Genomic DNA, 24,556 nt, shown 5'->3' with positions numbered 1-24,556 from the left:
ATAACATCTTATATTTGATTTTTATATTACAAAGTTCATTATGTTCATCTGACTATTCTTAACATATTTATTAAATAAGAGGTAACAAAAAATTCAGACTCAACAAGTAGGATTAAATAGTAAATTTATTTAATTGTAACAAATATATGCCATTAGTATGTTCTTAAGTTTTGGGTCACATTGGCAACAGTGTCTTTAGTTTCTTTTGAAATTCTTTTCAAGAATCTTAAGGATATAGTTCCCTTAAAAAATATTTGCTATGTTTTACCTCTTTTAAGACTGTAAACAGGACAAAAAGGCATGGATATGAGAATTAGCTAGTGATCACTGGCTATTCTAAATAGTCACTAAGGCTTGAATTCTTTCTTCACCAGAAGTCCCAGAGGTTTCCCTGATATTAACAACTTTATAAAAAGTTGATCATTATTCATTAAAAATTAGATATTTGTAAAGAAAATATAAATGAAGTCTAAACCAAAACTCTTAACCAGACTAACTTAAATATTATGAATCACAAAATCTTTTTGATTGATTGCTATATTCAGAGGATCTTATATGCTTTTAGAGAAATATTAAATCCCACTATACGAGATGATAAATTTTAGTCAAAGACTAGAACACAACTTGCAGAATAGATAATTGGACTTGACAGTTAACAACAGTTATTTACACTGTACAATGGAACAAATAGAAATCTTAATTCTTCTGCCTTTATAGCTGTAGCTGACCATTCAGGAATACTTTGGCTTTCATATTTACAGTTAATCTTAGTTCAAATCTAAAATATGTATTTTCCTATAAGCAACTTTTAAAGATAATGTTTCTGTTAGGAGGAAATTAAAAAGCTGAAAAAAGAGCTGGAAAATTTTGATCCTTCATTTTTCGAAGAAATTGAAGATCTTAAGTATAATTACAAGGAAGAAGTAAAGAAGAATATTCTCCTGGAAGAGAAGGTAAAAAAACTTTCAGAACAATTGGGAGTTGAATTAACTAGCCCTGTTGCTGCTTCTGAAGAGTTTGAAGATGAAGAAGAAAGTCCTGTTAATTTCCCCATTTTCTAAAGGTCACCTATTCGTTTCATTTAACTATTTATTAACTTCATAAGTTAAAATCTACCCGGAAATAAGCAATTCTCTGAACTGTAGTATTTCCTTCTCACTACCTTGTACCTTTATACTTAGATTGGAATTCTTAATAAACAAAATTATATGAAATTTTCAACTTATTATAAAAGTATATATTTGAAGACTTAGAATAAATTAGGGCCATCAAATAGGCAATGAGCTCTGGTGAATTTCTCTACATTCATAATGTTTTAAGTTTTTTTAAAGAGTATGAGGGTAAATTCAGCAATTTTAATATTTAAAATTGGGAGTTTATATATACTTATTTATACATGTGTTAAGATTCTCAAATCATAACTATAATATATATAAATACAGGTGTAGACATATAGACATCGAGGTTATGAGGCTGAGCCATATGTTTTGTTAAATATCTAGCAAAATCAAATTGAGCTTCAACTATTTAATTTTGAAAATTAATGACATTAAATTGTTGGTTTAGTTGTTGCCTTTAAATTACCACTCAGTTCTAGTGGAGAGAATCCAGCTCCAGCCTTTGTACAAGTTTAGGTGTTCACTGTTACTTATATTTTTATGGCAAGAGATTAAAATTAATTTGCTGGTTTTGAATAAAATTTTGAACAGGTATTTGAAACTGGAAAATTCATTTCTTCACAAATGGTAGAAGACAAATTGATGTTTCATAATGAATAGAAACCTTGAAATATTTTTAAACATGGTAGAATATCCAAGATTAGAATATAGCGATAATAAACTTATTTTATTTGTATTTTATACATCAAATATTATATCTTTGAGTCTAGCAAATTTCTGATTATCTATTTTTGAAAAATGATTAAACAAACACTTAATATCAAAGGCAGAGTCACATTTGTTCAGGTTCATGTTGATAATAACTGGTCTTGAATTCATGTAAGTATCTGGAATTGGCCAGCACAAGCCAAGATGATGGCGATGGACCTGGAAAGAGAAAAAAGGTATTAGCTTTAGCATACAGATACTATTTTCATTCACTTAGAAATATTTAAGTGCTTACTATCTGCCAGGCACTGTGTAAGGCTCTACTTTATCTTACCCTGTTTTTTTTTTTTTTTTTTAATACCTGTTCTCCTGACATATTACATATTTGTTTATTGTCTATCTTCCCCGTTAGAATGTGAGTTCATGAAGGCAGACACCTTGTTGACTATGTATGTCCAGCACCTGGAAACATGCCAGGAACATAATCAGGGGCTCCATAACAATTTTAAGAATCATAGAGTCTGTTGCTGACTACAGACTAGCTACCTGAAAAATGTGGGAAAGGAGGCATTCTGATTGAAGGGAATGTTATGTGATGGAGTTTTTTTTGCTACTGCAATCATGTAAACATGGTTAGAGGAAACACAATGTCAGTGTGTTTGTGGGGGTAGAGATGAAGAGCAGTTCTGGGAAGTTAAGCAGGGGCCAGATCATGAATACTTAATGTAACGAACAGATTTATGCAGGAAAGTAATATGCTCATTCATTTGTGAAGAATGGAGAAGACAGGACTAAAACTGAAAGATTCTGTTTTTGGAGAGTGATACTGATATGATACTTAAAGCATGAATCTTGGCTTGAATTAAAATTAACAGTTAATTGGTTGAGAAGAAGTACATAGATTAGAACTGTTAGGAACTGATAACTGGATGTATAAAATAATGAAAAGAGGGGTTAAAATTAATATCCAAGTTTTTACGTCAGTGAATTATGTAGAATCAGAGAGTTACAACTAGGTCCAGTTTTGAATATTATGAATTTCAGATACCTGTAAGAAGTCAAATAGACAAGTCCAGGAGACAGAAAGGGAACAAAGTATAAGATAATTCATTCTGTATATATCAACTGTTACCTTGGCACTCTTTACTCAACAAATTCTATATTCAAGTCTGGAAGATGCCGAGTTAAATTAGGTTAGTACAAGGTGTGACAGAGAGCACAGACTACTGTGCAAAACAAATTTCCTCGCAAGGGATATATATAGTTATCACTTTAATTCTGAAGCACACCTGTTAGGATCAATGCCTCACACAATACACACTGGGAAACACTGTTTTACCACTTAAAAATTGGTGGTATGTGAGATGAGAAAATTAAATTTCTTGACTACAAATAAGAATTGCTGCCATTTGTAGAGATAATTTTAGTATCACTTCTTCTTTGTTGTAGGAATATAAGATGACATAACCCCACTTGAGCTATTTTTGTCATTACCTTTATTAAACAGCCATCACTGCAATGCCATACTATTCCTTCAATTTTACCCTCTTTGCAACCTTCAAACCAGGACAAGAGATGATTGTGCTTCAGTGAAGGTAAATTTCTTATTTGAAATGCTCCATGTGGTATAAGAAGATGTAATGGATGTTTCTTGCTCCCTAACCCTAAGTGGAAAAATTTGCCATTAGCCATATTCATTTAAAGGAACTTACAGAAAGAATGAGAAAATGTACCTCTCCAAATAAAAAGTCTTTTGAAACACTTAGGAATAAAGGTAGAAAGGCTGGTTGGTTCCTTAAAAAGAATACAACCGAAGTGCATTGGCACCTTATTCCAATAAGTCTAAATTCCACCTTTTTGTACTCTCCACTAAGGTTCAGCAAACTATGACCTTCAGGCCAAGTCTAGACCTTTTTTTTTTGGTAAATAGTTTCCATGGAACACAGCCACACCCACTCATGTAAGTATAGTCTGTACCTCCTTTCAGAAGAGTGGCCCATAAAACTTAAAATACCTAATCTGGCATTTTGCAGAAAAAGTCTACCAACCTTTGGTACCAGTGTGGCACTGGCCACATTAAACTATTCTTCAATGTTTGCTAAAGAGCTGTACTGCATCTCTGATAACTTGTCTAACTATCATCTTAGCTTCTTTACACCTGGAAGTCTACTTTTGATCTCTACATAGATTTTCCTATTACAGCTTTAGTGTCTTTAGGTCTGTCTTCCCATCCCCTTGTCAGCAAGGTAACCCACAGTGCTCTCAGGACTTGCACACAATTCATCATGATATATATTTTGATACTTGACATGGTATTCATTGCCATTCTTTACTTACTTTAAACCCTGGCTATTCAAATTGATGCTATAATAACCAAGAAAAGTGCATTTTCATCAATTGACTCAACTCACCTGAATTTTAAAAAGCAAGTAATGACACCTGAGTCATTACTTTTCATACAAAGTTGTGTAATATAATCACAGGAAAGAATAAGGATAAAAATCAACCTTTTGGATTAATAAAATGGTTTTTTCTATGAATGTAAACAGAAATGGGTATAATCCTAGGAAACTAACTCAAATTTGTTAGTCGTTTCTTTGGCGTGGGTACGTTTTTTAAATTGACCCTAGAAAGTTCTCTGTGAATGACAAGTTACTGTAACTGAACAAGAAAAAGCCTTCACTCACCATATGGGTTTCCATTGATATTTGTTCCTATGAGCTCCAGTGTTTGTTCTAAGAGATCTGATAGTGGCACTGCACTAATTTCCAAAAGTCCAGAATCATCAGGATGATGTTTTAGTACCAGGGCAATTTCAAATTCATAATTAACTACAGAGGAGTGCCAGCAATACTGTTTGTTGTTTTTTTCTACTGGTACCCAACCTATCATATAAGAAGAAAATTATTTTTTATTACATCATTTTTCTTTGGATTGAAACTACAGGTAATTTGTTTTTATTGTAAATTTCCCATGTTTTCTGGGTGTCTATCACAAAGATATATTACTTTAAAAATCAATGGGAAAGTTAACAGTTTATTACTTTTTTAAAAATCCTAAAGGTTCATTTTTTGTTCTATAGAACTAACCTGTTATTCACTAAAGAGCACCACATAGCATTCTCTTACTAGAAAATTCACCCTTAGTAAGAACTGAGCACTTATACTAAGACATAGCCCTCAAAATTTTTTTATAAAATAAGTTTTCTCTCTACCTTCTCTCAAGCTTCTGGGACAATGGATATAATGCAGTAAGTGTTCCAAGTTCATTAAACTGTTCCAATATATACTGAACAATTTATTGATGCCATGTTTATTGAATGTTATTGCTGTTACCCTTCTCATTCTTGTTGCCAGAACTGGCTCCCTTCATTATTCACCCTAGATTACTTCCTTGCTGGTCTGCTAGCCTCCAGTGAAATCCAACCCACTTTTGTCATAGTTCTGCTTGTAAAACTTAAATTTAGTTTTGCTGTACCACTGATTAAAAATGATTATGTTCAGGATAAACTTGAAACTCCTTTAGATAGAATAAAAGGGCCTTTAAGATCTGAGCCCACCAAACTTCTAGCCTCAATTTTTTGTTTTGTTTTNGCCTCCCCAATCCTCTGTGCACCCCCTTTTCATCCTTACCCCCTCTTCTTTCAACCCGGGTAATCACTGAGTTTTTTTTTTTTTGAAACACAGTTCTCCTGTTGCCCAGGCTGGAGTACAATGGCATGATCTCGGCTCACCACAACCTTTCCCTCCTGGATTCAAGCAATTCTCCTGCCTCAGCCTCCCGAGTAGCTGGGATTACAGGCATATACCACCATGCTCGGCAAATTTTTTGTATTTTTAGTAGAGATGGGGGGGTCTCTCCATGTTGGTCAGGCTGGTCTCGAACTCCTGACCTCAGGTGATCTGCCCACCTCAGCCTCCCAAAGTGCTGCAATTACAGGTGTGAGCCACTGCGCCTGGCCCAGCCTCAACTTTTATAGCCACTTCATGATGTCATATACCCTGAACACTCCAGCTGCAATGAAGTGTTATATAAAATATCCAAAATACCCCATGCCCTCTCCTCTTCCTGGGAGTTTGCCTAAGCTGATCTTCCCTCTTAAACACAAGCTGAATGAGCAATTCCTCTTTTCTCCAGTGGTACCTGATGTGTTCATTCCTGGTAGTTCTTAAATCATACTACTATTGGTTGATTTCTCCTGATGTCTAACTAAAGATCATTGAGGACAAGGCTTCTGACCTGCATTTTTGTATTACCAGAAACTAAGAGGACTTTGCACATAATGGGCACTCAAGACATGCCAGTTGAGAACCTATAACCTTAATTTGGAATACCTTTCTATTCAGCATACCTTTGCAAAATTTTCCCATCCCAAGAAAAACAACTTATGAGACAACTATTTTTAACTCCCTCTGAGATACTCTGGGATCTACACACACACACATACACACACACACACACACACGCACGCACGCACGCACATATACTATTTGTTATCCCTAATGGTATAGACACTTCTTGAAATCTCATTTCAGACTAGATCATCTCATCTATCCTGACAAGAACCTGAAAGCTATTCCCTCTTCTTGTTTTTTTGAGACAAGGTCACAGTCCAATGCTCAGGCTATAGTGCAGGGGCACGATCATGGTTCGCTGCAGCCTCAATTTCCAGGGCTCAGGTGATTCCCGTATTAGTCATCCGAGTAGCTGAGACTACAGGTGCACACTGCCATGCCCAGCTAATTTTTTTTATTTTTTTGTAGAGACACGGTTTCACTATGTTGCCCAGGTTTGTCTTAAACTGGTTTCAAGCAATCCATCCACCTCAGCCTCCCAAAGTGCTAGGATTACAGATATGAGACACTGCACCTGGCCTCCAGGCTATTCTCATTAGATGCTTTATTGTCACAGACTACAGCTAGTAAAAAATGGCCATCTTGGAAAAGATTCTAAATCTAAGAGGACATTCTTGATATGAAGCATCTTTGATATAAACTGTAGGACTTTACATAAATTTGATTTAGAAATTTTGTGCTCTACATACTAATGAAGAACCAGATAAAAATTAAATTCTAGAATTTCTGATTGAATGGATATTTTGATAATTTTACTAGTAAACGCAAAACTGCATTAGAAGAGATATCATGGTACCAGGAATGTGTCCATTTTCATCAGGCACTGGGTTTCCATTTATTTGTTCTATTTCCTTTGCTGGTATCCAGCACTCTGGAGCTGGTTTGAAGTCCTCCTCAACGTTCCAAAAAAATTCTAAAAAGAGATAATGTTATATGCGGTGATACTTTAAAAAACATAAAATACTAAACAGAATCAAAATGGGAACAGCTACTAAAACCTCATATCAGGGATGATGCAATTATTCTCCATTATCACCACAATGTGACTGTACTTACCGTTAGAATACTAACACTTTAAATATTCAATTTCATATACACCATTTGTATACAGTATTTAACAGTCTAACTAAAGTAACCAACATTCCATTAAGTATTAGATTCATGAATTTTTAATATACTATGAATACAAATATAAATACATTAATGTGTATACAATGAGTGTATATATCTACTACAGATATTTAAAAGCATTTTAATAATTAAAGATATTAATTTCCTGAGATTTTAATTACACTTGATTTATAAAATTACATATTTGTTTCTTACACAAAATGTCACTCACTTCAATATATATGTAGTAATTTGTATGTTTTAATAGACTCATAGAGTGACAAATAGGAAAATATTTTACAATATTTTTAAATAATATCCTTTTTATATATAAAAGTATTCTAAATTGCTTAAATTATACAGAAAGATATAATGTACAGAAATACCATAGCAATAAATACGCCACAGATTTCAGCTATTTAAACATGAAAAGTTAAAAACTAACCTTTTGGGTTTCCTTTTGAATGTAGAAAATTTTTAAATCTTTTTTCAGCTTGTTTGTTGGGTTTTCTATCTAGTCGGGCCCAAAGGTATGGTTGATCTAAAAAAGTAATAACAAAAGGAAAAGAATGAAGTAAACAAAACTTATCTTGAAAGACATTTCAGAATAGAATTTTTCAATAAACAGGAGGCTAATTTCTCAAAGAAGCTAAAGGGAAACATGCAATATAAGAATATATACCACCTAGCAGTACTTGATGCTATGAGACTTACTTCTCTGGTTAAAGAATGAGGGCAGGAGACAAAAAGTAAATATATGATATTTTTATAAGGGCATTGCATATTCATATTTTAAGAGTAAGCAGCATTTATGGACAACTGAAGCTACCTCTACAAAATGGAAACATAACCAGATAACTGTATTCACCACCACCCCCCAAACATTACACTGTGCTTTAAAGGTTAATTCTGACACAGCTGGAATCAGGCTGAGCTGTTTTGCATTGCACTGACCCCTGATCAAGGTATGAAAATACTAATAATGTTGATTTGTACTCGTGGATCTGAGGAGTTGCAGGGTACTGTGCTAGTGTTCTTTATTAGTAAGAGTGAGACTGATAGCTTGCACCTGGTCTGAGACCCCTGATGGGCTCCACTGCTGAAGCTGGTTACTTAGCAGCAACATGCCTACCTACATGACCAGCAAATATATAAAAATCCCCAGCTGTAATTCCATTTTGCATTCCCTGGTTCCAAGGTGTTTGTCTGAACACGTAAGTGGTTCCTGATCTGAGAAAATGTGTCCTGCCAAGGCTTCAAAGCAGCTTTGAAGTATAGTAGCTTTTACCTGGCTTCTCCATACTCCTTGCTGTGAGACAGTCCTTGGCTATAATACACATCTTTACTTTTAATACCACTGGTATATTGTGTATCCTTTAGCAGTAATAAATGTGGATTTGTAAGCATTGTCACTTTGCGTTCTGTGACTTACTTTAGCAGTTAAATTCTAACCCAGTAATTGCCATCATCATGCATAGTGATACACAGTATAGTTTCTTAATAGACATCAATGTCTGAAAAATCTTTTACAGTTTTCTCAAATATACAAATCCAGGGTTTATAAAGAAACTGCTATACGTTGGTCCTGATATTCTGTACTGCTTTTTAGCTATCCAGATAAGTAATATGAAGAACCAGATTAAAACTCTATTATATTATCATTTCTGGTTCACTGGACCTTTTGTTTCTTTTTTACCAGTAAACATAAAAAATGCAATTCATTTACATCCATTAGAATGGTTACTACCCAAAAACAAAAAAAACCCAAACAGAGAAAGGCAGAAAATAAGTGCTGGTGAGGAAACTGAAAAACTGGAACCTTTGTGCACTGTTGGTAGAAATGTAAATAGTTGTGACCACTATGCAAAACTGTATGGTTGCTCTTCAAAAAATTAAATTAGAATTTCCATATGATCCAGTAATTCCACTGATATATATACCCACAAGAACTGGGAGGATAGCCTCAGATATCTGTTCACATCTGTTTACAGTGGCATTATTTGCAATAGTCAAAAGATGAAAGCAACCCAACTGTCCACCAATGGTTGACTGGATAAACAAAATGTGCTAGATACATGCAATGGAATATTAATTCCATTCCTTTAAAAAGGAGTGAAATTCTGATACATAACTACCAACATGAACGAACCTTAAGGACATTATGCTAAGTGAAATAAGCCAGTCACAAAAAATAAACACTGTATGATTCTACTTATATGAAGTACCTAGAGTAGTCAAATTCATAGAGACAGAAAGTAGAATGCTGGTTACACGGGGCGTGGTAGAAGAATAAGGAGTTGTTGTTTCATGGGTAGCATTTCAGTTTTATAAGATGAAAACAGTTCTTGAGATGGAGGGTGGTAACAGTAGCACAACAATGTAAACATACTTATTGCCACTGAACTGCATACTTAAAATGGTTCAGATGGCAGATATTATGTACATTTTAGCACAGTAAAATTTATTTTACTGCATTTCATGAATTTCCTGATACAAGGAATGTGTCCAGACACCTATTTAATGCCCAAGGAATGTGTCCAGATGCTGTTTTTTTTCTGGAAGTGAAAGGTAGTCTCACCATCCAAAAATAATCACAAAAAATCTCTTTTCCATACATTTCTTCTTAAAATGACTGACAATTTCTATTTGCATTTCTTTTAAAATACATTAAAATAAAATTAATTAGAGACACTGCCAAAAGTAATAAAGCCACTGGAATCAATGCAGGAAGAACAAGCTTAAGGGTCCCACAAACATAGATCCCACTGACAGTTCAGTCACTCAGTCACTATACGGTCTTGGATAAATTTTTTAAGTTCGCTGAACCTCATTTTTCTTTTCTTTTTTTGAAATAAAGTCTCTCTCTTGTCCTCTAGGCTAGAGTGCAATGGCGCGATCTTGGCTCACTATAGCCTCTGCCTCCTGGGTTCAAGCAATTCTCCTGCCTCAGCCTCCCTTGTAGCTGGGATTACAGGCATGCACCATCATGCCCAGCTTATTTTTGTATTTTCAGTAGAGGCAGGGTTTCGCCATATTGGCCAGGCTGGTCTGAAACTCTTGACCTCAGATGATTCACCCACCTTGGCCTCCCAAAGTGCTGGGATTACAGGCATGAGTCACCACACCCGGCCTCATTTTTCTTATCTGTGAAATGGAGAGGCTACTTGTACAAACTGGAGATATATCAAGCACCATACTGCTTGTGCCCTTAATGAGTATTAGGTAAATGTTTTAGGTTACCTTCTTTTCCCCAAGAAGAAAATACAATAATAATTTAGGTAAACTATAACAATTGTGACCTTTTTGTTTTGCTACTATACTTGGGTTTCCAAGGGTTTATGAAGGGCAAATGCCTCATATCATATAGTCTATAAAGTGATTAAGAAAAATAAGTAATATTTATAGTAAATATTATAGTTTTATTTTACCTTTATAGGTAGTAACATAACAACATGTTCCATCCACTTTTTCTGTTGGAATTGCACTGTATATATCTGCATCTAATGCCTTGTGACTTATAGTTTCAGTTGCCAAAACTTTAAATGGCTTAAAAAAAGAAAGAGAGAAAACCGATTTAAGATAGACAGCCTCTATGTTTTTGCACACATGCTCACCTGAAATATTCTTAATTTCATTAGTTTTAAGGGATGATCTCCTGTTCATCCTTCAGAATGATTTGAAAATATTTCTTCTGTGAAGTTCTGAATTGTTCCCTCCCTTCTATGCTATCATAGCAATATCTGATTTTCTACAGAATTCTGTAATTATTTACGTTTCTTTATGCACCTTTGTTCTCGGCAGGACTGCACCTCTAGCACAGGCATTCAGTATATTTAATCATATACCTGACAATTATTTACTAAATGCCTACTATGGATTAAGCATTGTGTTCAACACTGGAAATACAGAGGTGAACAAAAAAGTACCTGTCTTTGGTAAAACTTGTATTTTAATGAGGGAGACAAAAGCAGCACAGTGCATGATATGTTAGGTATGACAAACAAGTGCTAAAGAGAAAAACAAATGGGTAAAGGAAAGAGGGATGAAGTGCTATTTTGGATATGGTGGAAAGGGAAGCGTTCTTTGAGGAGACAACCTTTGGCAAATTTGAAGCAAGGGAATACTATATAAATATCTGAGGAAAAGAAAAGGTCCCAACTCAGGAGGTTTTTTGATGTGTCTGAAGAATGTAAGGCAGCCACTGTGTCTAGATCTGAGTGAAGATAAAACTAGATTATATGTTTAATTAACATTAACTCCATAGGTGTTCCTGGTATACAATACAAGTGTCTTTCAATCATAATTTTCAGTTTTCCCAAGAATCAATCTACTCTTCAATACATGAGACTTCCCCCTTTTTTATAAGCACAAACATTTTTGTGATCTACAAAACTTGTTTTTCAATTAAGACTTGATTAATAAGGAGTCTTAGCAAGTATGTGGTAATATACTCCTGTCTCAGGTCAAATTCTCAGGAAGCAGACAAAATAGATGGAAGATAGTTCATACTTTGTTTTTGCCTTTTTTTTTTTTTAACCCTTTTTTCTTGCAAAGCTAATACATGCTCATTATAGAAAATCTGTAAACGAAATGTTGAAAGGCATAGATGAATCACCCACTTCATCACCATTCAGATATATCACAAGAACCTTTTGGCATACTTCTTTTCTCTTTTTCAGTGCATTTTTCTCAATATTAACTGACATCAGTTTATATTTGCTACCCAGAAGTTTCTTTAAGAGCCAAAGTAAAATGGATTTCTGGATTTCCTTTTTCCCTCCTCAACTTCAGATGTTTTTCCTCCTCAAAATCATGATAACAACTGCTATTATAAGCATAAGTTGTCTAAACTGTGATTTTCATCCTTTTCATAAAGCAATTATCATTAGTATACCTTCATTGTTACAGAACTTGCATCTCTGTCTAAACATTACAGATCACAGACTTTAAAAGCTTCTTAATTTTCAGAACAATTTTATCCTTGATTCAGTTTTATATCCTAAAAATCTTCAAATATATCATCATAACATTCAGCAAATGCTCTTAGAAAATATATTATCTGCTTGAAAGGAAAGTTAACCCCCTGATGGTTTCCTACCATTAATAGTGATTTATATTAGACATGACAGTACTACAAACTTAAATTTCTGAGCTGTATCAGCCATGGTTTATTTACTTAAAAAATGTTCAAGATGGCAAAAGAAAAATCTCCTCTATATATAAACAAATCTCTTGACTCTTGAGTTAGGCTTCACTTTGACAACAGTTTCCTTACAGTTACCTGACTTCCCCATGTAGTCTGATGAATTGTTTACTTCGAAAGTTGTATTCAGGAGTCTACATTGATCTAAAAATCTTTGTGGTAACTCATTCAACAAAGTTTGGGCATCTAGTTTGTGAACGGCCTTGTCCTAGACTATGCAATTAGAATATAAAAAAGGAGTAAGACCTGCTGGCATCACCTCTTAGGCAAGATCTCACATTGGTACTCTGGTAAATACAGCTCCACTGATAGGGCAAGTTGGCCCACTATACCATATTAGCGATGTTATACCATCTACTTCAGTACAATTTTAGTTCTAAGTCCTTGCACAATGAGTACTCAAGATTTGAAGCTGATTTTCTTTTTTCCATGTTTTCCCCCTAAGAATTTTCACTTTTAAAACTACCAAGAATCACCTGCCTTTTGTTTTTTCTTTGAATGTGTTTGCTTTGAGGGTATCCTCTTCTTGTCCCTTTCAGCTTTACCAGTAGTGAGCTGTTGACATATTTATGATTTTTCTACTGTCAGGAAGAAAAAAGGGCACCAAGGATGAGAAAAAGACAGTTTCTTGGGTTCCTACCAACTTTTTATCTATAATTCATTTTCATTGCTGAAGAAGACTTAGGCCATTTCTATAGTTACATCTGAAGTAACTTCATCTTACAAAGTGAAACAACACTGTACAATATAAACATACTGCTGTGTGTGCTTAAGACTAATGAACTATTTCAACCAGGTAAACTAACAAATTAGCCCCTTCTAGTACTGATTCAATACTTTTAAAATATAACCATCTAGAAGGGATTCAGTACTTTAAAAATATAACCGGTTTTCACTAACTTATGACGCTGATATCAAAGGATATCCATTTAACCCAGGGAGGAAGAGCCACAGGGTCTGGTCTAATAGCAGTGTGTGTGTATCTAAATTTATCAAAGATCCTGGGGGGAAGATTGCCCCATGGAGCTCCTGATGAATATAAACATTCCTTCCATAAAAATCAATTATCTCGTCTTTGCTATAGACATGTGCAAAGGACAACACAAGACACTGAGGGGTACATAAAATTCTCCTTCTCTACCTGTCATCAAGACTAGACTATTACTGGGGGAAAAAAGCACATGTATTAAAATAGTGAATATCAGTTGAGTGGCCCTCTACAATTTCTGGGTAGGAGAAATCACTGAGATGACTAAGTTGATTTAAGATGTTATGGAGAAGAACTGACTTGAAAAATTAAAAACATTCTAGAGGTGATCCAGAGTGAACAGTCTGAGCAAAAATGAGAGACAGGATTGTGGTTGATATGTTCACTGGATGAAACAGATGGCTAAAACAGAGAATTCACTTTAAGAAGGATGGAGTGTAGACTGAGCCTCATTAGTGGGAGGCCCTGAATTATAATTAAGAATGTGGATGCTATGCTATAAACAATACTGTAAGCTGTTCTTAATTGCAGAGAGGCAAGAGAAGGGGCTGTTTATTTTCCCTGGTGGAGAATATTTTTACAAACTACTCCCCTCTAACATACAAAGTTGGAAATCACAGTAGAGTGAAATACTAACACAGATGATAATGTTTTATATGGACTGCATTATTTGTTACAGCTAAAAAAAAAAAAAGGGTGATTGCTGCTACAAACATTGAGTAATAGCTGGTACTTAGACGAGGAAAGAACATGGTGATGATCAGACTGAGTGGCGAGTAAGACCAATTAGTGCAATGGGCAGGATGTGAAATATTAACTATAACAGCAGTGACAGCAGTAGAAAGAATGAAAAGATCAGATGCTATAAAGTAAAAAGCATCAAGGTGAATGGAAAACTGGCCTGAAATGATTCCAGGGTTCATTCTTTAATTCAACAAATATTTATCCAGTGCTTACCACGTGCCAGGTCCTACAGGCTGGGACTAAAGATAACAGGACAATCTGCCTTAAACACATTTTGGTCTAGAAGATGAGAAGGCCAGTGCCAGTGATGAAACTCAAGTGAGGTGGATTTCCAATGGACACGTGGATTTTGTATGTAATCAGCAAAGTTGGGAAGCACCCAACTAATGACTGGGGATTCTACTGATCAGACTACAACGTTTTATAGTACAATATGAAAGAATTGCCTTAATATAGGTTACTTATTATTTACTCACTAGCATTTACCGAGGGCACATTACATAGAAAACACTTTGCTACAATAGAAAACCTTGAGATGAGAACACCAAAGTTAGAATAAATTAAGTAATTACTGGTAACATGAGGTCTGATCTTCAGTGACCTAATTAGGCTACCGTCAATGGTTCCGACATAACAGGTAAAGCAAGTCTTACAATATCCCCCCTTTCTCACCGCACTTTTGAAAAGTAGTAAAGCTTGGACTGAGGCAATTATCTGATTAGGTTTCCCCAAAAGGTGCTGACCTGAAACTCACAGGTGCTGACCTGTGGTTTTTCCATTTCCCTGCGAGGGCAAGTTTGAATCTCCTGATCAGGAAAATTCTCTCGCAAATGCCCTGCCTTAACAACTAAGAAAAGTACGAGAACCTGGATTTGTAGTCTGGACGTATAAGACTTCCAACCCAGACCTCCCCAAGGAAACCTACAGAGGCTCCTGGCCTGCAGGGCAGTTCTCACGCGCCCAGCCGCCCTCGCCGGGTTCGCACTGAGCCAGCGCCGCGGGGAGAAGCCCACGCGGGCCGCCCAGCCTGCCCGGCGCTGCTCTTACCTGATGATCCCTTTTGGCGGAAGGCTCCTCTTTCACCTCCGTCACAAACACACACGGCATTTTCCGCTGCACGGAGCCCAAGCGCTTCATGATGAGCCCAACAAGCAGTGCGAGTGGAGGGCGCGCTTTCGAACGGCGTCCAGTTCAGGAGTGGATAAGCCCTGCAGCTGTCACGCGCGGCGCTAGGCCACTCACACTCCGAGCCCAGCCACCGCCGCGACGCCCCAACCATGCCAAGCCCCAGCTAGGGGCGGGAACGCCCATCCAGAAGCGGCTTCCTGGCCGCGGCGCCTTCTGGGAGTTGTAGTGCGGAAGCTGATGCGTTCCTGGTGCGTTCCCACGTGCGTCCCCCGTCGCCACCTCGGTTTTAACCGACGATTTCTTTGGAAGTTAAATAAGCTTAAATAATAAGCAATGAACATTTCAGATATCGATTTAACGCAGTTCCAATGAAACCTACTTACCTGTTATCTTTAGTTCATGCAGGAAGCACTATAGAAGTTTAGAAATATTTAGAGACATCCCCAGATCCCCAAGCAGAATGAAAACTGCTTTTCCAGTAGACTGTCAGAAAACGCTATAATAAAATACCTAGGATCAAAAAAAGTTACCGTTTGAACTACGCCTTATTGTGCAGCATAACATGGTTGAAATGGTTCTGATGTTCTTTCCAGAGTGAATGCAAAGTTTCAGTCTTAGACTAATCCAGAAGTACAGGAATAACTACAACCAGGATTTCATTCTCAAGTTTTTCATAGGAATCTTTTCTATTTTAATTAAAGGTGAGGTCCAACAGCTGAAATGGCTTGAGTACTGGTAGTCAATCAACTGTGAGCTAAAAACAGCTTTAACTTACTGCTCAAAAGAATATTTTGAGGGTAAGTGATAAGATGGACAATGACTAAATCAAATAAATACTAAATATTTAGGAATAGTAGCCTTTCCATCTCATTGCATTTAGTAGTCCCTAGTCTGAAGTTGTAGGGGAATTCTGATTTTACTTTCATCCTTTTTGGGCTTGGACTAGGCCCAGTTCTCATTTCTTTGTCTTATCTGCATGTATTCAACTACCCAGCATATTACTGACTTAGCCCTTGGAAAAATTAAGCAATTATATCTCACTTAGCGATATCTAAATGGTAAGGGGGTTCCCAACAAATAAAACAGCTCCTTTAAAAAGTTCACAGTTATGCTGAATACTGACAATGAAAAAATTAAAATGTAAAAATTCACAGTTTTTTGATTGCTGGATTCAGAGGGGAGGGAGGATGGAAAAGATTTGCCATTTCAAAGTGTTTACTTTCTTTTCTGCTTTCTTTTTTCTCATAGGAAAACACAAAAAGCTCTCCCACATCACATCCCAGATATACCAAAAAAGAAAACACCTGATACTGGCTGTATAATGTTGGCACCAGGAACTTTTTAGCATTTTGCAGTCAAGTGCCAGTGACTTCTTTGTTCCTTCAGAAGCATTCGAAAAAGCAGCTTGTTTCATGAGTTTCAAAGAGACAATTTTCACAACTATTAACTGTCACCTCCCAAACTGCCACAGAACCTTTTAGGTCCTACATTCTGTCATTTCTGGGAAATACTCATCTTCTAAAACCACACTCCACTTATTTTTGAATAGTAGTAGCAAATCTAGTCACCTTTTAGCAAGCACTTTCTATTTCCAAAACTTTGGCTTCCTTAGTAGCTGGAGCAAAGCTTCTGGCAGAAACACAAATCCACATCAGGGGAGAGCCACAAGATCAATTCACGATTATAAACTGGACTTACGCTCTGATGGATAGCAGCCATCAACTTTGCCCAATTCTTATAATTCTGAAGAGTTACCAAGGAGTTGCTACCAGCCACTGTACTAAAAGTGGTGTCACAGGATTAAAAATTGAAGAAAGTCTTTCTTCTCTGACTGATATGTTAGTGCTCTAGCATGCACCAAAGATCATTTTTGAGCTTTAAAATTTGACTGCACTGCTGGATTTCGGATATGCATGGGGCCTGTAACCCCTTTGTTTTGGCCAATTTCTCCTACTTGGAGTGGCTGCATTTACCCAATACCTGTACCCCTATTGTTTCTAGGAAGCAACTATCTTGCTTTGGATTTTATAGGCTCATAGGTGGAAGGGATTTGCCTTGTCTCAGATGAGACTTTGGACTGTGGACTTCTGGATTAATGCTGAAATGAGTTAAGACTTTTGTAACTACTGGGAAGGCATGATTGGTTTTGAAATGTGAGGACATGAGATTTGGAGGGTCCAGTGGCCGAATGATATAGTTGGCTATGCCACTACCCAAATCTCAACTTGAATTGTATCTCCTAAAATTCCCATGTGTTGTGGGAGGGAGCCAGGGGGAGGTAATTGAATCATGGGGACAGGTCTTTCCCATGCCATTCTTGTGATAGTGAATAAGTCTCACGAGATCTGATGGGTTTACAGGGGGTTTCCGCTTTTGCTTTTTCCTCATTTTCTCTTGCCACCACTGTGTAAGAAGTGCCTTTCACCTCCTGCCATGATTCTGAGGCCTCCCCAGCCATGTGGAACTGTAAGTTCATTTAAACCTCTTTTTTCTCTCAGTCTCCGGTATGTTTTTATCAGCAGCATGAAAACAGACTAATACAGTTATGATTTTTTATTAATATCTGCTAGGTTTTAATTTGTTGATTAAAGATACTAAGAGGAAGATATCAATAACTGCTGATTGAAATGTTTCATCTGGGAATCAGAGTACTTCACTTATTTTCAACAAATTCTCAAAACCTTCAAGCACTCTGAAACCTTTCTGCTATAGGAAGAAGATATTACTCTTTTTATGATGGATGAAAAAATAAATGGAATATAGCTACAAGATGACTATGTAGCCTAATTTATTTTCAAGTACCTATTAATATATCATAATCTGAATATGATTTTTCCCAAATCAATGGATAGCAGAGATACATATTTAAATAATTGTTTTTATTGTCTTAGAATATGGATAGCTCATTTACCTATGTCAAATTTTTAGTGTTATTTCCAAACCTTCTACAGAATTGAAGATTTAGAAATAGTTGTTTACTTGCGAAATACTTATTACTTTCTATTATAAAAGTCTAAACTAGTTTATAGTCCATATTAAATCAGAACATTTAAAGATTAAAATATGCTATTTCATTTTTGCTAGTCCTTTTTAGTTAATGAGTAAGGGAAATACAGTGTTCACTCAGGTAAACTAGCCTACAGTTACATGTGAGGTCATTTATGATGAGCAAACAATGGATTAGGTAACAATGAGGAAAATTCTGGAAGTTTGAGTTTGTGTGCTTACTAGCAACCACTTTCAACATTTCTGCAAAGCTAGAGAAGGTATCTTCTAATTTAAATTTCTTTAAGAATTATCTATTGTGTAATATACTGTCAACAGGAGGTCAGTTTTAAAGGAATACTACTGATAGCCTGAAAGACTGTGAAAAAGATATTCTTTTTCTCTCTTACACACTGATAGTTCTTATATTTGCATTTCTGCGATTCTTATACATATATATTTTTCAAAAAAAATTGGATTAGCAGCAAGAGAGTTGAAAATGGCAGAAGTTGGGAATGACTGCTATTTCTTTTTTAATTCCACATGCATAAAGGTAAATATTGTACTATTTACAGTACTTCACATGCTTAATCTTTTTAGTAGAATGAAGGAAGATATGGCAGTAACTTGCATTGCTGAACCAAAATTTACTATTTTCTTGGAAGATATCTTATATACTTAAAATATGGAGTAAAAAAGCCTATCATGTATTTTTGACATACTGAATTTATCTGAAGAAATCTGAGATAATTTAAAACTATTATTTGCTTGAAACTACCCTTATATGTCAGTTACATGCCTATAGCTTTTGAATATTCATGTGGCACTTTTGCCTGTATGATGGCACCTTGAGACATTAAATTCCTAATATTGAAACATTATATGATATAAGATTTTGTTTTAGTTAATATGATTCCAGTCATTATAAATTTAAATAGTTGAATTCAGGTAACTGTCAAAGTTAGTGTAATAAATTTGTTTCCTTATTTGAAATTTTTTAACCCAATTACTCAGTTTTCATTTGTCAAAAGTCTAAGTAACAACCAATGTTTAAATATCATAAAAAAGAAAAGAAAATTAATATAAGCCAATTGGCCACATATAAATTAAAGTTTATAAAGTTAAATGGGAAAAACTGATAATTCCCCCACGAAATTAGGATGAATGGAGTTTAATAAAACCACATAAAGGTAAAAACTCAGTATTTGAAGCTTTGTGCTCATGCCAGAAAGAATCCAGTGAAAAAAGATGACGTCTGGTTTTAAGTATTTCCTCTCTGTTAGGAAACCTGAATAGAGTCAACCTCTCTGACTACAGGAATTAGATTCACTTCTATTACCTGTTAGATTAAATGCTAGGATGATAAAGAATAACAACAGAATCCGTGTCCAGGTTGGCAGAGTGTCTTGTCTATTTTATTGCTGTATGCCCAAGTATTTAGCACAGTGACTAATGAGTAGTAAGTTATCAGTAAATAATTAAATGAATAAATAAAAATAATAATAGCTCACAACACCTTATCTCACGTCAATTTTACAGCTAACTTGTGAGGACAGTATTTTTTTATTTCCTGTTTACATATGAGGAAACTAAAGCACAGAGAGTATGAGTTAAGTTTAACTTTGTGACGATGGGCAAGTAGTGGAGCCAGAGGTTCAAATACCAGTTTATTGACTTGAAAGCCCCTGCACACTAACCCATGCTATGAGAGTACATGGATCTACTTTAACAAGGGGAAAAGAATGAAGATGGAAGTAGGAGAGAGATAAAAGATAACTAACAACCGTGGAACATGTGTCAAAAGAGGGAAGAATGTTATCCTCTCTGCCCACACAACAGGGGCTTATAGTTTTACCAAGTGTGCATTTATGTGTAAAAGAACGTAGAATTTTTAAGAATAGCAGCCTATTGAAACTATCCACATCAACTTTTGTTGGCATATAAAGAAGTCAGTGAATATAGGCAATTCTTTATCTTTCTAAGCCAAAGGCACAAAACACATACATTTAATATAGTATATCAAAACATAATAATTAAAATTCCACAATAACATACCTTTTAAGCTCCATAAAAACCTAACAGTATCTCCATAGACTGAGAAAACAGATTATCTAATAAAAGGATTGATTCATAGAAACCATTTTCACAATTAGAATATAGCTAGAAATTCTTAAAAATTTCATCTGACTTTCTTCAGAAAGAGAAATTAAGTTATTATGTCATTGGATTGTGATCAAAGTGCCACTGGAGTCTTACATCTCTATTCCTAGTGGACCATATGGATTAATGGATAACAAAAGGTAGCATTTTATCAGTCATTTGCGGCATGTTATGCTATTTAATCATTAGATTATCTTGTTGCTTTCTCACTAAAGTTAGACTAATTTGCGGAAATTTAGACTTATGGTCTAATATTGGTAGAGTATATCTTTGTGATCCTAATTTAATCTACTCATTTCTTTTACTGATTAGCAGCCTATTGTTGTTGAACACTAATGTCAACAAATTGAGTTTTCTACACTGTTTACTTTTTCTTTTAGGGTTCCCAGTGCCGATTTCGACACTGTGAAGAGGCCCTTGACAGTGACACTGTGTGCTCATTATGGAGAGAGAGGAAATGTTTAGATCCACTTTGCAGATTTAGACACATGGAAATGCAGGTAGAATTACTTAGCATCATCATTTTTGTTAAAAAGCATTTCCCTTCAATAATGCTGAATTATACTTTTACAAAACAATAGGGAAGAAATCTTTCTTCCTTCTACTATTTGATTTTAGGAATTTTTCCATTTTTTTCAACTTAATGGAGGAAAATGTTTTAGATATACCCATTGCATCTTTTGAATAGCAGGGCTTGGAAACGCTGGAAAACACACATGATCCTAAATCAGTTAACTATAATTGTTTTTGTCTCATTGTGCTGTATTATAGCACATTGTATTTGTTGCGAATATGGTATATAATCACTACATTTCCCCCCATCTCCTTTTATCTAGCAAAACTGCAGCATTTCATGCTTCTGGGAAACCCAACCTCTTGGTTGTGTGAAGATCAGTTGTATCTTTTATCACAGCAAACCTCGAAATATCAATGGATTATTTTTGCCACCAAGTAGCAGTGAGTACATTTTTTGAAAACATGGACATACCATATTCTAATCTGGTTTTGGAGTGGCAACGTAGAATGACACATTAAATACAGTATGACAAGATGAGCAATGCAATTTGATGGTCAATGGATAATTTGGAATGATTTTATCAGGATTCATGAGATGAGAGAAAGCTTAGGATGAACCATTAAGTAACTAACGAGATGACGTGAACAAAGAGCAAGTTAAACTTTCTCTGTGTGTATCTAAAATAGATATTATTCATATGAAAAATAAGACAGCTACTGACCTCACTAAACAGAAGGAGGCTATGTCTCAGCAAAGTATCACACAACTGAAGCTAAGCTTAGATATCATGCCTTCACTGGTGGTCTCTATGAATGTGCAGAAAGCTATCTCATAGGTGGAGAGAGCAAGGACATGACCTGGATTACACACTTCTGCTTCTAGCAGAACAGGCATGTGTGATGGTTCTTTCTAACTCCTCAATTGTGGAGAAAATGCAATGCCATTGCTATGAAAGCTGTGGCTCAATTCAGTCTAACTAAATTGTACTGAGACTCTAATATGTGATGAAAGTTAAAGTAGGTTCTGGAAAATGGATTCAGAAGACACCACAGTGTAAAGCAGTGAATGGTAAGAACATTGCTGAAGTCGGGACTATTATGTTTCCCTGATGCTTGTAACTACTCTACTTTCCTTCTATGGCCACCAAGTTTTTCTGATGGAATGGTTTTTTGTTTGTTGTTTGTTTGAGACAGAGTCTCTCTCTTTCACCCAGGCTGGAGTGCAGTGGCATGATCTTGGCTCATTTTAGCCTCTGTCTCCCAGGTTCAATATTTTCTCTCGTTCTGTAGGTTGTCTGTTTACTCTGTTGGTAGTTTCTTTGGCTGTGCAAAAGCTCTTTAGTTTAATTAAATCCTTTTCGTCAATTTTTTTGTTGTTGTTGCGGTCGGCTTTTGGCATCTTTGTCATGTCCTATGTCCAGAATGGTATTTCCTAGGTTATTTTCCAGGATTTTTATAGTTTTAGGTTTTACAATGAAGGCTTTAATTCATTTTGAGTTGATTTTTGTATGTGGTATAAGGTAGGGGTTCAGTTTCCATTTTCTACATATGGCAAGCCAGTTATCTCAGCATCATTTATTGAATGGAGAGTCCTTTCCCCATTTCTTATTTTTGTCACCTTTGTCAAAGATCAGATGGTTTTAGGTGTGAGACATTATTTCTAGACTCTCTATTCTGTTCCATTGGCCTATGTGTCTTTTTTTGTGTGCCAGTAGCATGCTTTTTTGGTTACTGTAGCCCTATAGTATAGTTTGAAGTTGGGTAACATGATGCCTCCTTCTTTGTTCTTTTTGATTAACAGTCCCTTGGCAATTTGGGCTCCTTTTAGGTTCCATGTCAATTTTAAAATAGCTTTTTTCTAATTCTGTCAAGAATGTCATTGGTAGTTTGATAGAAATAGCATTGAATCTGTGAATTTCTTTGAATAGCATTGCTATTTTAATGATGTTCATTCTTTCTATCCATGAGCATAGAATGTTTTTCCATTTGTTTGCATCATTTCTGATTTCTTTAGGCAGTGTTTTGTAATTCTCATTGTAGATATCATTTGCCTCTCAGGTTAGCTGTATTCCTAGGTATATAATTCTTTTTGTGGTAGTTATTAATGGGATTGCATTCTTGATTTGACGCTTGGCTTGGATGTTGTTGGTGTACAGGAAAGCTACTGATATTTATCTGTTAATTTTGTATCCTGAAACTTTGCTGAAGTTGTTTATCAGATCAAAATACTTTTGAGCAGAGACTATGAGGTTTTCTAGATGAAGAATTATGTCATCTGCAAGCAAGGGTAATTTGACTTCCTGGATTTCTATTTAGATAACTTTTATTTTTTTCTCTTGCCTGGTTGATCTGGCCAGGACTTTCAATAGTATGTTGAGTAGGAGCAGTAAGAGAGGTACACTTGTCTTCCATTTTTCAAGGGGATTGTTTCCAGCCTTTGCTCATTCAGTCTGATGTAGGCTGTGGGATTTTTGTAGATGGCTCTTATTACTTTGAAGTACATTTCTTCAATTCCTAGTTTATTGAGGGTTTTTAACATGAAGCAATGTTGAATTTATTAAAAGACTTTTCTGCATCTATTGAGATAATAATGTGGTTTTTTAAAAATTTTTAGTTCTGTTTATGTAATCAGTCACATTTATTGATTTGTGTACCTTGAACCAAACTTGCATCCCAGGGATAAAACATACTTTACCATGATGGATTAGCTTTTTGTTGTGGTGCTGAATTTGGTTTTCTAGTATTTTGTTGAGGATTTCCGCATCTGTGTTCATTGTGGATATTGGGCCGAAATTTTCTTTTTTGGTTTTGTTTCTGTCACATTTTGGTTTCAGGATGATGCTGGTCTCCTAGAATGAGCTAGGGATGAGTCTGTCCTCCTCAATTTTTTGAAATAGTCTCAGTAGGAATGGCACCAGCTTTTCTTTATACATCTGGCATAACTCAGCTGTGAGTCTGTCTGGCCCTGGGCTTTTTTTGGTTGGTAGGTTTTGTCTTACTTATACAGTTACAGAACACAGTATTGGTCTCTTCAGGGATTCACTTTCTTCCTCGTTTAGTCTTGGGAGGTTGTATGTGTTTAGCAATGTATTCATTTCTTCTAAATTTTCTAATTTGTATGCATAGAGGTGTGTATAGTAGCGTCTGATAGTTTTTGTATTTCTGTAGGGTCAGTGGTAATGTCTCCTTTGCCATTTTTTAAAAAAATTTAGTTTGAGACAGATCTGTCCCCCAGGCTGGAGTGCAATGGCACAATCTTGGCTCAATGCAACCTCCACCTCTAGGGTTCAAGTAATTCTCCTGCTTCAACATCTTCAGTAGCTGGGATTACAGGCGTGTACCACCATGCATGGTGAATTTTTGCATTTTTAGTAGAGATAGGGTTTTGCCATGTTGGCCAGGCTTGTCTCAAACTCCTGGCCCCAAGTGATTCACCTGCCTTGGACTCCCAAAGTGCTGGGATTACAAGTGTGAGCCACTGCATCCAGCCTCCCTTTATCATTTCTAATTGTGTTTACTTGGATCTTCTCTTTTTTTTTTT

The 24,556-nt window shown here is 35.7% G+C and overlaps 3 protein-coding genes across 8 annotated transcripts in view; 2 read left to right on the top strand and 1 right to left on the bottom strand.

The window, feature by feature from the left end:
* Window positions 1–1,218, top strand: part of CEP290 (centrosomal protein 290) — a 90,031-nt gene extending 88,813 nt beyond the window's left edge. For all 3 annotated transcript variants that reach the window (XM_037734966.1, XM_037734967.1, XM_037734968.1), the window contains one exon: window positions 831–1,218. In XM_037734966.1, the coding sequence (XP_037590894.1) occupies window positions 831–1,061 (231 nt within the window). In that variant the 3' untranslated portion in view covers window positions 1,062–1,218. The remainder of the gene's footprint in view (window positions 1–830) is intronic.
* On the bottom strand, window positions 108–15,533 carry CUNH12orf29 (chromosome unknown C12orf29 homolog). Of its 3 annotated transcripts, XM_017518659.2 has the most exons (7): window positions 15,274–15,523; window positions 10,720–10,837; window positions 7,737–7,832; window positions 6,978–7,094; window positions 4,514–4,711; window positions 3,321–3,490; window positions 108–2,045 (listed from the first exon to the last, which is right to left on the bottom strand). In XM_017518659.2, the coding sequence occupies exons 1-7, from the start codon at window positions 15,361–15,363 to the stop codon at window positions 1,857–1,859; spliced, it is 978 nt and encodes a 325-aa protein (XP_017374148.1). In that variant the 5' UTR covers window positions 15,364–15,523; the 3' UTR covers window positions 108–1,856. The 3 variants fall into 3 exon arrangements, with proteins under 3 accessions (XP_017374148.1, XP_017374146.1, XP_017374149.1); XM_017518657.2 differs by lacking the exon at window positions 10,720–10,837 and having other exon boundaries at window positions 15,274–15,527; XM_017518660.2 differs by lacking the exons at window positions 4,514–4,711; window positions 10,720–10,837 and having other exon boundaries at window positions 15,274–15,533.
* Window positions 15,534–18,565: 3,032 nt separating this feature from the next.
* The window catches only part of CUNH12orf50 (chromosome unknown C12orf50 homolog), a 44,768-nt gene continuing 38,777 nt past the window's right edge, over window positions 18,566–24,556 (top strand). For both annotated transcript variants that reach the window (XM_017518665.2, XM_037734965.1), the window contains exons 1-3: window positions 18,566–18,620; window positions 20,880–20,999; window positions 21,336–21,456. In XM_017518665.2, the coding sequence (XP_017374154.1) occupies window positions 20,988–20,999; window positions 21,336–21,456 (133 nt within the window). In that variant the 5' untranslated portion in view covers window positions 18,566–18,620; window positions 20,880–20,987. The remainder of the gene's footprint in view (window positions 18,621–20,879; window positions 21,000–21,335; window positions 21,457–24,556) is intronic.

Source organism: Cebus imitator, unplaced genomic scaffold (assembly GCF_001604975.1).
Source record: "Cebus imitator isolate Cc_AM_T3 unplaced genomic scaffold, Cebus_imitator-1.0 Scaffold695, whole genome shotgun sequence".
In the NCBI taxonomy this organism is placed as follows: Eukaryota; Metazoa; Chordata; class Mammalia; order Primates; family Cebidae; genus Cebus; species Cebus imitator.
Note: the sequence above shows the minus strand (reverse complement) of the source record. Positions and strands in the feature narration are given on the sequence as shown.

Excerpts from the sequence above, each read along its gene's own strand:
- CUNH12orf29 (XM_017518657.2), bottom strand. The coding sequence starts at position 15,505 with ATGGTTGGGGCGTCGCGGCGGTGGCTGGGCTCGGAGTGTGAGTGGCCT. Across the intron at positions 7,833-15,273 it reads CCGCCAAAAGGGATCATCAG|ATCAACCATACCTTTGGGCC; the intron begins GTAAGAGCAGCG and ends TTACTTTTTTAG. Across the intron at positions 3,491-4,513 it reads TATCAATGGAAACCCATATG|GGTTAGGGAGCAAGAAACAT; the intron begins GTGAGTGAAGGC and ends TTTTCCACTTAG.